This window comes from Pteropus vampyrus, unplaced genomic scaffold (genome assembly GCF_000151845.1).
Source record: "Pteropus vampyrus isolate Shadow unplaced genomic scaffold, Pvam_2.0 Scaffold126, whole genome shotgun sequence".
In the NCBI taxonomy this organism is placed as follows: domain Eukaryota; kingdom Metazoa; phylum Chordata; class Mammalia; order Chiroptera; family Pteropodidae; genus Pteropus; species Pteropus vampyrus.
Window position 1 is genome coordinate 3,833,120 of NW_011888907.1, and position 14,968 is coordinate 3,848,087.

Consider the following 14,968-nt stretch of genomic DNA (forward strand, 5'->3'; position numbering starts at 1 on the left):
GGGAATGGGGTGAAGGTGCGTTGGCATGCAGACCTGTAGGGAACCAGAGAGGCCTGAGACAAAAGCATCATCCACAAGGTCCTCATGGCTTTCAGAAAGGCTAAAAGGACAGGCGATGTAAAAAAAGGGATGGCATGACCAAGATTAGGGCTGCCAGATAAAATATAGGGCATACTGAATGGGACATACTTATAATAATAAAAATTATAATGGTTGTTTATATGAAAGTCAAAGCTAACAGGGAGTCCTGTATTTTTTTTTTCCCCCCTCACTCTGGAAATCCTAAGACTGTATCTTCTGGCCAAGCAAAATCAGGATTTGCTGGGGTGGAGGAAGCTCCAGGTGCCCATCTACTCCCCCAGTCTCCCCTTCGATCAACCCTCCCACAGCAACTCCCCACCCCGTGCCACACTCATAGGCTTCTTTGTCTCCCTCACATTGTCCGTGTTCCTTAACTGCTCCCAAATGTCCCCCAACTCTCCACCCTTTTGCTTTGTTGCCCTCCGCCCCTCTCCCCATCATCCCCATCCTGAGAGTTTCCCACCACCTTCTCCAGTACCAGCCCCTCCACAGCCACAACCCGGGCGCCCGCCTTCTCTTCTCCCCGCACCCTCCCCTGCCGATCCCTTGGGGACAAAAGGGGGAACCCCAGCCAAAGAAGTGGAGCTTCACGCAGGCACAGTGCCTCCCGGCTTCCCCGAGGCCGCCGCCACCCCCGCACACTACAGCTAACGCTCCGGGTTGCCAAGGCTACGACGAGGGACGGAGCGGGAACCTCCGGAAGACCCCAGTCTCGCTCTCTCTCCCATTACCTCCTTAGCGAACCCCACTCCGGTTTAAGCCGGTTTCCCCGCCCCGCCCCCAGTGCATTGCGCGGGCGAGGATTCCCCGGCCCAAGGGCGGGGGGGAGAGGGGGGAGTACGACAGAGATTGACGCATGCGCGCTGGACGCTGCGTTCCCGCCCCACCGCTCGCGCGCGACGGGAAAGCCCTGGCGCTTGGAGAGCACCGTAGCGCAGGCGCAGCGCGCGCTCGGCGTTCCCCCGGCACCACCCCGTCGTCCTGGCAACGGGCGGGGGGGCTAGGAACGCACGGAAATCCCGTCTCACGCCCCTTCCCGCGCACTGCAGCGAAACAGGGGATTCCCTGCTGCTTACGCGCACGCGCGGGTTCGGAATTCCGCGGGGGCGGGGCTTAAGAGAAAGGGGCTTTTCTGCGAAAGGCAACAGACATTAACCAGCATCTTCATGTTTGAGGATTGACAGCAGTCCTCTCAGCTCCTGTCCTGACTTTTATCTTTAGTTTCTAGTCCTCTCCCTACAGGTCTGTAGCAAAGCTTGCCTCGCGCAGCTCTGATACCCTTCCACTCCTGCTCACACCACCAGGGCTCCACAACGCTCTGGGGTGAAGCCCCATTCCTCAGCCTGGCGCCCGAGACCCTGCACGCCAGGCTGGCTTCTTTTCTTGGGTTAATCGCCATTGATCCTAGACCTCCCCTCACCCCTAGCCCCAAAGACCCCAATGTGGCCATGCAGGAGGCTCACTTGCCAAGCCCTTATTCACTATATGCATTTCCCAGGCATCATCTTGTTGATTCTCGAGAAAGCTTAGGGGTAGATACTGTTTTTAGTCCCATTTTGTACAAGAATTAACAAGCTCAGACCACTAAGGCCCTGGCCTAAGTCCCCAGAGGTAAGAGGCAGAGGCCTTCATCTGTGGGGAGCCACCTGGGCTCCTCCACCCCTTATTTGGCTGACATCTTCAGCCCCAATTCTTGGCCCCACCACCACTCCTGCTGTCTCCCCCACAGCTCTGAATGCTTCCTGGATATGTAATACAGGAAGGTGACAAGTTTTCCCATTTGTAAAGGGGATCAATATCCCACCGTGCTCACTGTATGTTGTTTTTTTTTTTTTTTTTTTTAATGACAGCTTCCATTGTTTCAGGCAGCTTCCATTCTGCACTTCGGCTGTACCCAGTTATTAATGGCACCCCTCCCTTGAAGGACAGTTGTGACCTCCAGGACTTTGCATGTGTATCTTCTTTGGCCTTTTTAGTCCCTTGTCTGTGTGAACTCCTAAGCATCCTTCAAGGCCCTCATTCCATGAAGCCTTCTACCTCGCTACCTCTAAGCAGAGCCTGGCCTACTTTGGCCCAGCCCAGATCCCACGCAGAGGGGGATATCTGTGAGGATCTGCATCTGAAATTTGAGATTTGGGAGAACAGCCTTCTTGGCAGGAAAAACCAACAGGCCATAGGCCCTGAGGGGAAACAAGCCTGCCGTGTTGGAGAAGCTGAGACAAAAGGAGGCAGGAGGGGCTGTAGCTGATGGGGGTGGGGGAGGGTGGTGGGAGATAGTAGTGGAAATGGGGTCAGGAGGCAGCAGGGGAAGGCTTATGGGGGCAGGGAGAGTATCACTTGAGCAGGAGCCATAGCAGTGACCTAGTAAGTGCTTGAACCCTGCTCCATACACATGGACCCATCTCCCAGGTGCCCTCCTCTCTACTGACTCCTTGAGACTGACTAAGCTCTAGGAAGCCGGGACTAGGTTCAGATCTCACCCAGCCCTTTCCCAACATGCAAACTCCAAAGGGACACTCATTGCTACCCGATCCAACTGCCTGTTCCAGCCTCCAGGCCCTTGCCTGCCCAGTGCCCTGCCTCTGTGATAGAATCTGACTCATCTCCCACTAAGGCCTTCTCTGAAGAAATTCTCTACCTGGAAGCTTGCTCAGGACTTGACCCAGATGCCTTTCATGTTGGAATAACAGCAGAACAGCCAGCATTTCCTGACCCCAAGTACAGCATATAACCCGATCACTGACTCTGAACCAGAATCTTAGGATGCCAACAACCTGCTTCCACTCTGCTCTGGTTCATCTCCCTTAATGCTGCATGACCTGGAGCCAGAGCCTCAGGCTCTCTGTGCTGCTGTCTTGCAGCAGCCCAGCAGGGTTCCAGGATGGTGGTACAGGTTCCTCACTGGACATGTTGTCCAGCCAGGAAGGGGCTCCCTAGAGCAGGGCACAGCTCCCAGGCAGCTTGCTGCCAACAGGAGCAATGCTGGGAGCACTTGTCATCTCTGTTTGTGGCCTGCATATTCCCCCAACTCCAGCCCTCCTCTCCCCAACACTCATCTGCCCCAGGAGACTTCAAGTGCATACTCTGTCTCACCGACTGCCTTTATTGGGCACTAAGCCCAGGACTGCACAGGGGAAAGGGGTGGTGTCACTCATAGAAGGGGCCCTGGGCAGGAGGCATGGCCAATGATGACGCTTAGCCCCCAGGACACGTGCCCAAGCTCCTGGACCTCTCTGTAACCCTCGGAGCTGACCCACCGAGGGGGTACGGGGTCACGACCCTGACCGACCATGGCGTGGCTCCCCGAGTTTGGGCTCACTTGGGAGTGTTGAAGGGCACAGCTCTCTGATTCATGGGGTTGTCTGGTGAGCGTAGCCACTCTTTCTTGAGTAGCTGCTTCAGCTGTGACAGCCGCATGTTGGGATTCTCTTGCTTGAGCCGCGGCAGCTGTGCCTCTTCAAATGCGGTGAAGGCTGCCCGCATGCGTCGCTCAGGGTGCCTGTCTCCAGCCTCCTCTGCTACACTGCAGGTGGACACTGGCGTCAAGGGGGCCAGAGCATAGCCCCGCCCCCAGAAGCTCAGGCCCCACCCCCCCCAGCCCAGGCCTTACTCCTGAGGCTCATGTCCTGACTTGGGTTCAAAGACCCGCCCCAAAGGCCCAGGCCCAGCTCCAGAGGTCCAATCCCTCTCCCGGAGGCCCAAGCTCCGCCCCAAGGCCTAGGCTCCGCCCCAAGGCCTAGGCTCCATCCCACTACCTAAGCACGGCGATGGCATCCTCGATGGTGCGCGCCTCGATGCTGCCCTCTTCCAGCACGCGACGGTTCACATTTTCCTCCAGCGGCACCTCCAAGTGGCTCTTGGCTTTCTCGACTGGAGTCCGGCAGCCGGCCGGGTGACAAGAGGCATATGCAGAGACAGAGACACATTGGGAGAATGATGGCCGGAGGACAGAAACCAGACTTGAGCTGGGAAGCTCTGCTAGGACCAACCTACTGGGTAGTTTGGTCTTGCCCTCCTGGCACCCAGCCCCCTGCCCTCCTAAGTTTCCTGAAGCCAGGCACACTGAGGAGAGCCACACATGGCTGCTGTCTCCTCAGCCTTGGACACACCATTAATAACCATGGCAACCCTGGAGGGCACAAGCTGATTCAGGTTCAGGGCAAGTACACAGTGTGTGCCTGTGCTGTCCCTCCTCAGAGCAGGCCTGCCATGCCACCGCCACCCACTCTTCACCATGCGGAGCCCAGGCAGCTTCTCCCAAGGTGAGGAGGGGGTCTGGACTCCTCTCCAGGAAAGCAGGCCACTGTCTGTTATTTAGTGGGTAAGAGCGCAGCTCCAGGAGCCCCTCCACACCTGGTTCTGGGGTTTCCTTGTGCTGATGGTCTCGACGGAGCGTCTCCTCAATCTGGGCACGGGTGACCTTGCTGGGCACAGCCACCCGGGGGGCCTTGCCGCCCTTGAGCTTCGAATCCTCCTCCTCAAGCAGGCGCTGGGTCTCCTTCTTTCGCTCCAGCTGCTCCAGGCGCCGCTTTTCCTTCTCCTCCTGGGAGGATGGGACGGTCAGGAATAGATCCCATCCTACCACTATGAGGCCTGGGTTTGAGGCCCTGCTGTGTGCTAGACCCTGTGCTGGGCATAGGGAACATATCTGAGAGCAAGATGGGCCAACTGGTGGCTCCCATCCTACATGATAATGGTAACAACGGGGAAGGCTGGCCAACATGGGTGGGAAGTTGAAGGAAAGAGTGACACCTGGGCCAGAGGAGGAGCCAGCCAGGAGGAGAGCTGGGAGACAGGAGAGTGGTGGGAACAGCAGGTGCAAAGGCCCTGAGATAGGAACCACTTAGCGTGACAGAGGAGCAGCACAGAGACTGGTGTGCCTAGAGTAAGAATGGGAAGTGTGGAGGGAGAAGAGGTTGCGGGGAGGTGCCCAGGAGCCTCAAGGGCATGGGAAGGGGTTTGTATTGGATTCCAAAGGTGATGGGAGCCATGGAGGGTCTGGACCTATTTGCCAGCTGGGGCAGGAGTTTTGCCCTTATGGGTCAAAAGACCTTGGGAAGGCACTGTCCACAGCCAAGATTCACAGGGGCTGGGACTGATTCCACCTTGGCTCCCCAGGGAGGTCCAGAAGCCAAATGGATGAGGGGACATCTAGCCTATAAGACTTGTCTTTGGCCACTGTTACTCCACTGCTCCAGGGGGCACAGCAAGTTTCTTTTCATTTGTAGTGCAGTGTGGCCACTGGCTGGGCCCTGTGCCAAAGGCCCCACTGCCTGCAACTCTGCCATCTGCCTCCCACGCTTCTGGGATGGTCCCTGCCTACAATGCTACCAGGACATTCTCGTGGCTGGCCTAAATGTCCCAGGAAAGGGGTTAACGTGCCTAAGGAAGCCCACTGGGGCTCTATCTTGCCTGCATAGCACGAAAGTGTGTGGAGGGGGTTAAAGGTCAAAGGTGTTTGAATACAGCTTCTGGGCTCCCATTTCTGTGATCTAAGCTTCAGTTTCCTCATCTGGAGAATGGGGATGGCCCCAAGACCCAAGACGAAGGCCTGGGTAGGGCTCTCAGGGCCCAAGTCCTGGGCGGGCTGCTGCCTCTGGGACTGTTGAAAGGCCTCTGGCTTTTCTATCTAGATAATGGATCTTTGGCAGATACCAGTTTTCTCAACTTTTCAATGCTGTCAAATGTTGACAATCAAAAGAAAGTTTAAAGACTTCCATGGACCCAATGGAGCATGGCTGGGGGAATAAAGAGGAAACCAGTGATATTCAATGTCCACTAACAACAAGGCAGGATCTAGTCCTGCACAGAAAGACAACAAGAAAACTCTCAGAAGTGCCTAGGGACTCCATGATCTGGGCGTGCAGAAACCACACATCTCCACTGCTATTTTCCACATCGGTTTTCCAAAGGAGGAAACCTGTTTTCTCTGCCTTGAGTCACCAATGTGTCCCCAAGGATCTGGGCAGGTCTTACCAGCCCAGGAACCAGAAGCAGGAGATTTGGCTATGTGGGTCTCTGGCACCATCTACTGGACCAAGTAAGTCAGCACCAGCCCAGAACCATTCCAAGACACCAATTAAGCAACCCTTGTGTGCCTGGCACTGGGGCCCATCAGGAGCGAGCCAGCCATCCCTGACCTCTTCTGTGTTTTTATAAACTCCTGGGAGACCCTGCAGGACCCAGGTCAGAAATGGGGGACCTATCCTAACATTTGCCAGCCTCAGTACCACTGATGTCTGGGCAGGCTCATTCTTTTCTGATGGCTCATCCTGGGCACTGTGGGGTGATGAAAAGCATGCCTGGCCTCCCCACACCAGATGCCAGGAGCACCCTCCACCCGCCAGTTGTGACAAACAAAAATACTTCCAGATGCTGCCAAGTGTCCTCTGGGTACAGAATCACCCCATGGTGAGAACCCTAGTGTAGCCTGACCCTGGCATCACACAAAAGAGAGAAACAAGCCTATGGAGGGTGGTGGCTGCCTCGCCACTCTGTAAATGTGCTAAGTCTTGGCCACTCTAGGGCCTTTGTACAAGCCTATGCCTCTGCTTCCCTCCTTGCCCTTGCTCCAGGTCTAGTGCCTCCTCGCCCTTTAGGCCAAAGCCCCAGAGTTCTCCTGCCACCTTCTATCAGGTGCCTGCCACAGCCACAGGTGTGTCAGTCCAGAGCCCCCGCACCTTCCGCTGCTCCTTCCTCATGACGTGTTTGTCCTCATCCTTCCAGTAGGCATCCTCCAGCTCCTTCTGCTTCCGGGCATCAGCTGCCGCCTTGGCCTCAGCCCTCCGTGCCCGGGCCGCTGCAGACTTGGTGTTCTCGCCCTGGAACTTCTTGGGCATCCCTCAGCAGGCTGTAGGAGGACAGGGAACAGTGAGTGGGGGGGGCATTCGTCTCTGGCACCCCCAGATGCACACCTGGGCATCCAGGACCCCCTTGAGGCTTCAATGGCCTCATCTGTAAAATGAAGGCTCAAATTCAGTGGTCTCTTTTTAAGGTGAAATTCACATAACACAAAATGAAACATTTAATGTATAATTCAGTGGCATTTCGTACATTCACAATGTTGTGCAACCACTACCTCTAATTCCAGAACATTTCTATCACCCTAAAAGGAGACCCCGTCCCCATTAGTTACTCCCCATCCTCGTTCCCCCAGCCCTTGGCAACCATTAATCTACTTTCTGTCTCTATGGATTTGCCTGTTCTGGCTAGTTCATAAAGATGAAATCATACATGTGGCTTTTTGTATCTGGCTCTGTCACTCAGCATGATGTTTTTGAGGTCAATCCACATTGTATTGTATGTAAGTGCTTCATTCTATTGATGGCTGAATAATATTTCCTTGAGTGGATGGACTACATTTTGTTTATCCATCCATCCACTAATGGAAATCCCCTTTTTGGCTTGTACGAGTCGTGCTGCTGTGGATCCCAGCAGTCCTGTTTCTGTGTGGCCCCTCCCACTTGTCACCTCTGAGGCCTCAGTCCCATAGACCTGAGGCTAAGACCCTCTCACCCTGGGTAAGCAGCTGCTATGAACTACAATGGATGACCCAGCCCCGGCTTGTATAGCTAGGAGATGTTGTAACAATCATAAAGCTGCTGTCCAGCAGGTTCCTGGTCTTTGTGAGTCCCACGCTGGGTGCTGGAGAAATGACAACACACATTAATGGCAGGTGCCACCCTCCCTGTGCACAGCCCTCTGCTAAGCACTTTATAAGGACCACCTCAATCAAATGCCCCAAAGCCTTACATGTGAGAACTGCCTTTATTCCAAGGTGGAGAAGAAGAGGTACCTAGCTAGGTCATGTGGGGCTTAGCCTGGAATTTCACCTCCAAAGCCTGCCTTTCAGGTGAGGAAGGGAAGGCCATGCAGCAGAGAAATTAACAGCATCCCTTCCAAGTGCTGACTGAGGACCAAGGGCTGTGTGGCCCGGGGCACATGCCTTATGTGCCTGTTTTCCTCATCTGGGAAGTGGACTGATGTGCCTCCCTCCTGGGTCATTCTCTTCCCTCTGAACAACTCCAGCTCAGCCCCTTTCTGAACCTTGGAGAAACAGGCCCAGCACCCAAGAATGAAAGGGAGAGAATGCAGGGCCATCCTGACTCCAATTATCTAGCTGTGTGACTGGTTGGGGAGGGAGCTGCCATTTCTGAGCCCCATCAGAAACTCTAATATCAGCTCCAATTTGCAGCAGTTGTGCGCACTGGGCTAAGTGCTCCACACGCAACATATTAGAGAATTCTCACAACCCTGGTGGGTGGCAGCTGAGCTGATGGATGGGTCGGACGCAGCCCTGTGAGGAAGAAGGAGTAAGACTTCTGGGTGGAAGGCACAGCACATACAAAGGCCCTGAGGCAAGAATGAGGCCATGCTCAGGCACCAGGAAGCTGTTAGGCAGCTCTGAGCAGGGCAGGAACACCTTCTAAATAGGTTGTTCCAAAGTCCTCTCCAAGTATCATATGGGCAAGCACCAAACACTGAGAGAATTACGATACACCGGGCAAGGCAAGAGTTTTGGAGTCAAACGGAGCTGATGCTCCATGCCAGGTGCATTCTAAACCATTTCATCCCCCAGCACCAGCAAAAGCATCTTCTGCTAAGCACATTATATGGACCAACTCAGTCAAATGCTCCAAAGCCTTAAGCGGGGTGGGGGTGGGGGGAGCTGTCCTTACTCCCATTCTAAGGTAGGGAAGCCAAGGTACCTGGCTGGGTCCATTTTATAGATGAGAAATCTGAAGCTCTGAGCCACACAGATGGTTAGTGGAGGGGACTTGATTCCAACCCAGGCCCAGCCCAGTCAACTCCAGACTCTTAACCATTGCTTCACCCCTGGCTCCTCAAAAAACATCAATGCACATCAGGACTCTGAAGCCTCTAGGGCCCCTCATTCGGCACTGAGAGGCAGCCCCTCCAGACTGAGACTGGAGAGTGAGCCCCATGGGGAAGAACAAAGTGGGGATCAGTGGACCCAGCAGACTTTGGGTTGAGTCCTGGCTCTATATTCGTGGCTGATGTGCTCCCCTCCAGCCAGTTTCCTTGTCTGAGATGTGGGGTAATTCCAGTCCCTCCCCACACAAAAGCTGCAGGGCAGGGGGTGGTGCAGATATGCCAGGCTGATCCCACACTTCTCCCAGGTGCTCACTGGCCCTCTAAATCCAGCATTCATTACTGAGCATCTACAATGTACCCAACAGAAACTCCCTCCCAGGTTCCCCAGGAAAGCACCAAGAAGTGGAAGTCACCGTCCAAGTTATACATGAGGAACTGTCTTATCTCCTGCTCCATCTGCCCCTTACTCATTTGGCAGCAGCCACACCAGCCTCCTTGCCATTCTTCAAATATCCCAAGGAAGTTCTCACCTCAGGGCCTTTGCACTTTCTATGCCTTCCACCTGACTGCTCTTCGTTCCTCTTTTTATCCCGTTAACTCCTATTTAAAGTTCAGGGCCCAGTTGCCGCCTCCAGGAAGTCTTCCCTGAGGCATCCCCTGACTCTCGGACTACAAACTTCTCTTTGAGGCACTTATCTGGGTGGCTTTATGTTCATTTATGATTGTTTGACAAATATCCGTCTTCCTCACAGGGCTGGGAGCCCTGTGAGGGCAGGGCTGAGACTGCCTTGGTCACTTCTGTATCCCCAATGTCCTCATTCATTTGCTCAATATATGTTCTGAGCAAATGAATGAACAAGCACTGATTTCCAGGGTTCTCCCAGTATTTACTTCCTGCTCTGTGTTGTGTCTAAATTTAGCTTCTCACTGTTTTTCCCACTCACCTGCCCTCCAGCCCCTGTTCTTGCTATGCCCTCACCTAATACACCATCCCCTGTCCTCTCCTCCTGTGAAAACTTGCCCACTCACAGAGACTTTCTCCCAGCATCCCCTTCTCCCATGCCCCACTGCTCAGGAACCCCACCTCCATCCCAAAGCCTGAAAGGGCTTTTTTGACCCCTTCTTAAGGCTGTGATCCTAGAACTGAATGTTTGTGTCCCTCCAAAATTCCTTTGTTGACACCCTAACCTTCACTGTGACTGTATCTGGAGACAGGGCTGGTGAGGAGGTGATAAAGATTAAATGAGGTTATAGTGTTGGCCACTAATCTAATAGGGCTGGTGCCCCTATCAAAGCAAAAGACACCAGAACTTGATCTCTTCACTATGTGAGGACATGGTAAGAAGACAGCCGTCTGCAAGTCAGGAAGAGCCTGCACCAGGAACTGAACTGGCTGGCACCTTGATATTGGACTTCTTGCCTCCAGAAATGTGAGGAAATAAATGTCTGTTGTTTAAGCTGCCATCTGTAGGATTTTGTTATGGCAGCCCCAGCAGACTAAGACAGACAGCTTTTCTTCTGTGTGTGGTAAACAGTTACTCACTCACATACTTTGTCATTCAGGAAACATGTATTAAGCACCTAGTACAAGTGGGACACTGGAGTAAGAGGCAGAGCGGATGGGCTTCCTGCCCAAATGGATTCCCGGGTTTTCTGGGAGATAAATAAAAGTGATTACTTGAGATCAGAGCTGTGAAAGGGACATGCAGGGTACTGGAGAAGCCAGGAGGGAGCTTCTTAACCAGCCTAGTGTGTGTGTGTGGTGGGGTGGGAGTGGGAGGGTGAGACAACAAAGAACAGGCCCAAAGGAGAAGGGAGACCCAAGCCTCTAGGGATGTGAGGAAAGCAGGTTAGGAAGAGGGATGTGTATTCCAGAGTAATGGGAGGGTACAGAGGGCGTTAAGAGCCAGGGGGAGCGGATCTGCAGGTCAGAGCTTCTAGTGCTGAGGAAGTGAATTCTAGGGGTAAGACATAAGCAGAGGTCCAGGGAGTGGTTCTGCCTGGACAAGGGTACACTTAGAAGGGAATCACAACCCACAAGGTTGCTTGGATTTGAATGTAAGAAAGACAATAGACGGAGCTCAACGCCGTCCCCTCTAAGAAGCCCTCCTGCTCTCCCTTCTGGGCTCCCCCAGCCTGTCGTCTTTTTCTCCAGCCTTAATGCTAATGCCAGAGGCCGGGAGCATCCATAACAGCTCTGTCACCTCCCGAGCCTGGAAGCTGCTCAGGTGCCGGGCCGGAACTGGGTGGCCTCGAACACAATGCTGTCCCTCTCAGTCTCAGTTGCGCGCTCTGGGAAATGGGGACAGGGCCCGCGACAGCTATCGAGACTGACCGCCGGAAGTGCCCCGCACCCCACCTCCAGCCCTCCTGGGGGGTGGTCCCAGGCCGAGCCGCCCGCCGGGCCCACCCGCACCCCGCCCCCCGAACCCCGGCTCCGCCCGCGCCGCGGCCGCTCCTACCTCCTTCCCCCAGCGCCGGCCAGGTCGCTCTTGCGTGATGTCACCGCGGGGCTTGCGTGCTGAGCTCCCGGAGGTGCGCGCTGATTACGTCTCGGCGCCGTCGTCATCTTGGTAAGGGAAATGCTTGTTCGGTCTCTGACACATGCGAATGTCATCAGCCATTTCTTTTTCTAGTCAATTAGTGTATATTTTATAAAACCTCAACCAGGGCGCTCACTTCACATTGGAGAGTCGGGAGGAGCGGGTAGAAGCGACAATCTAGAACATCGCCTTTACCAAGATGGCCACTGCCCGGAGGCAAGATGGTAGTCCCGGCTTCACGCGTGGTCCAGCGGCATCAGTCGGAAGTTGCCCCGCCGCCAGAGCGCGCCAGAGCCCGCGGTTCGCACGCGATAAGCAGACCAGCTACCGCGGGAGGAATTATTTTGATCCCTTCGCTATTGCTTTGTGTTTTGCCGCGCTCTCTCTCCTAGCCCACGTTCTTGGACTCTCGCTTGCGAAGCTGGGGAGGGAAGAGACAGGAGAAAGAGGCAGAAAAATTAACACCCTCTGCTTTTTCCAGGTGGGGAAGGTGAGACTCAAAAAGACTCAAAGAGGAATTGAATATGGCCAATCTGTAACCGCGAGCAGCTCAAATTTCTCGCCGGCCCCTCCTCCTGGATTGCTGTCCTTCCCTCCTCCTTTGCAATATTTTCTCTATTAAAGGATGGTTACACTGAGCCTGGCTGTGGGGAGAAGCAGGGTGTGAATTTGGGGGACAGTTCAGGCAAGACGACTTGACCAGAGTCCATTTTCTGAAAGGCAATCCCAATGACACTGTTGAGACCTAAGTCAGTCCGTGGATCTCCCTTGCTTTAAAGTGTTCGTGGGTCCCCATTGCTCTGCTCCTCCCACCTCCTTAACTCTCCTCCCTCCTCAGCTCCAGCCACACACCATCCCTTCTCCAAATTGTTAGGCACAATCCTATCTCAGGGAGTTCTCCCGTACGGTTCCCTCTGCTCCCACCAAGCATTACCCTGGCCAGTTCCTTCATGTCCTCTTAGGCCTTGGCTCAAATATCCTTCACCTGCCTTCTTTTTTATTTGCCATAGTATCAACTCGCTTTATCCATTTAGTGACATGTTTGTTTTCTATCTCTCCGATAGCTATGACGTCTGAAGTATGGGGCCTGTGCACCAAGAATGGTGTTTGTCATGGAGAAGAATAGATTTAGCATAAACATTTGTTGTTTACTATCAAGGTGAGGTGTGTGGAGCTGCCAAAGGCAATACCTAGTTAATCTAGACAAGAACCAGATTTAAAATGCATAAAAAATTTAAAGAGAGACTTGTCGCACCTCCCTGGGGACAGGAATCGTGTCACCTCATATTGATATAACTGAGGTTAAGAGAATCATTCCAGAAGAAGCTAAATCTCCTACAGAGTGACTTCTGCTGCCTCCCAGGCACACCTGCTAGGAGCGTGGCACCAATCCTGAGGACTCAGCTTCTATCATTCTGATATTCTGTAGCTCTTAGTCATTCAGATTTCCAAGTACATATCGAGGGTTTCTGTGCACCTGTGCTGGAAACACAGCGGCAAATGAGAGACACAGTCCATGGTCACATGGGGCTCACAGTAAGGAAGTTGAATAAAAAATTATGATGCTAGCAGTGGCCAGATGCACCCTGTGTTAGTGAGTTAAGAATCAAAGAGGTCTTCTCAGAGAAGAGTTGTGTGAAGGAAGGAGGGAAGGGTGTTCTGGGCAGAAGGAAGAGCATGTGTAAAAACTAGATAGTGAGTGTACAGCGAGAAAGGCAAAAACAGGCCCTGACTGTGGTCAGATGGGCGTTGGCCTCGTGTCCACAGTTGAGCTGTGGTGTCCTCCTGTTGAACATAATTTCGTAGAACATCAACATCAGACAAGGCCACTCTGACCAGGATGGAGTGAGACAAAAGTAAGAATCTGCCACAAAAATGCTGATCACACACAAAAATAGAATTATCTAAGCCCCCAAAGATGTCCACATCCTGGACCTTGGATTCTAATGGCTTATGTTATATGGCAGAAAGGATTGTGCAGATATAATTAAGGTTATGGAGTTTAAAATAGGGTATCCTGGATTTTCCTGCCAGGGCTGGTCTAATCACATAGCTCTTAAAAGCAGAGAACTTTCTCTAGCTGCAGGCAGAATAGATGAGAAAAGTGATAAGCCCACCATTGCTGGCTGTGACAGTAGGGAGCCAGAGACTTCCCTCCCACCCTGCAGCTGGATTCTTCCAGCAATAGGAATGAACTAATCTGCCAACACCTTAATTTCATACAGAAGGAAATCAAAGTAAGCCTCTGTTGTTTTAAGCCACCCAGTTTGTGGAACTATAATACAGCATAATACAGTAGAAACTAATACAGTAGTTTTTCTTCTATAAGCCCCTCCTACTAGGTACATGTCTCTCACCTGCTTAACCCGAAACTTCATCTTGTAAAAACTGGATCTTGATCTCAGGTCAACAAAATGACCTTCCGTTGAGGTTATTACAACCCCATCAGCAAGCTCAGCCCATCAAGAGTGGAAACAAATGTTGGGATTCTTCTCACCATACTAACCAACATATTCCCCTTAGAGACACCCCCGACTGCTTTGCAGAAACTGTTTAACTTCGTTCAGAAAATCTCACCCTTTAAGGGACCAATGTTTGGCTCACTCCCACTGCAGTAAACAATACTTGTGTTCCCATTTGAGTCTGTGCCTTTCTATAGTACTGCTTCTTTTGAAGACACAGGTTTTGCTCTGAAAGTGCCGTAAACCCCTTTAAACTCATTTGCCAGTATTGGTTTCCTCATAGCCAGACATGGGAGAGTCTGTGCTATGGCAAACTCTTCCTGCTTCCTGCTACACTATGCAATACTGCAGGTCCAGTTAAAGAGTCTGCGACCAGAAAAAAAAAGGAAAACGCCACCTGGAACTCCAGAATGGACCCCCAGCTGGATTTGGGGCATGTTTTCTTTGCCTGGATTGAGTTATCTAGTCTCCTGGCTTTGAGACCTTTGAGGTGAGACCTTCAAAATGATCCCCTACCTCCCAGTATTCACGCCTTTGTGTAATCCTCTTCCCTTGGACTTAGGCTGGACTTAACCGACTTACTTGTAATGAATATCACACAACAGAAGCAATGAGATGGCACTTCCAAGATTAGGCTTAAAGGACTATAGTTTTCTACCCCCAACTTCCTAGCTTCCTTTGCAGGTAGGGGTGGCCATGTTTGCAAGTATGCTGTGGGGGTTTTCAGGAAAGATTTTTCCATTTCGATGAAAGGGAAATGTAACTGGCTTCTCGTTCTTTCTGCCTTCAGTATGGATGTGATGCCTGGAGGTGCAGCAGCCATTTTGCAATCAGAAGGCAACAAGCCTGGGGATAAAGAAAACACACTAAAGATAGTAGAGCCAAAAAGAAAAAGTCTGTAGCATCACTGAACAGGTGAAGGGACACCGGTAGCTGTAGCTGTCTAGTTCTGGATTTCTTATTACATAAGAAAAATACATCCGTGTGTTTAAGCTTAAAAAAAAAAAAAAAGAAAAAGATTGTGGCTACTGTCCTGGATGTTCTCTG

The 14,968-nt window shown here is 52.5% G+C and overlaps 1 protein-coding gene across 1 annotated transcript; it reads right to left on the minus strand.

Moving 5' to 3' along the window:
- Nucleotides 1–3,161: 3,161 nt before the first annotated feature.
- CCDC124 (coiled-coil domain containing 124) lies at nt 3,162–11,501 on the minus strand. Its single transcript, XM_011366815.2, has 5 exons — nt 11,379–11,501; nt 6,762–6,931; nt 4,435–4,624; nt 3,837–3,951; nt 3,162–3,604 (listed from the first exon to the last, which is right to left on the minus strand). Exons 2-5 carry the CDS (start codon nt 6,918–6,920, stop codon nt 3,397–3,399), a joined length of 672 nt encoding a protein of 223 aa, XP_011365117.1. The 5' UTR covers nt 6,921–6,931; nt 11,379–11,501; the 3' UTR covers nt 3,162–3,396.
- Nucleotides 11,502–14,968: the final 3,467 nt, after the last annotated feature.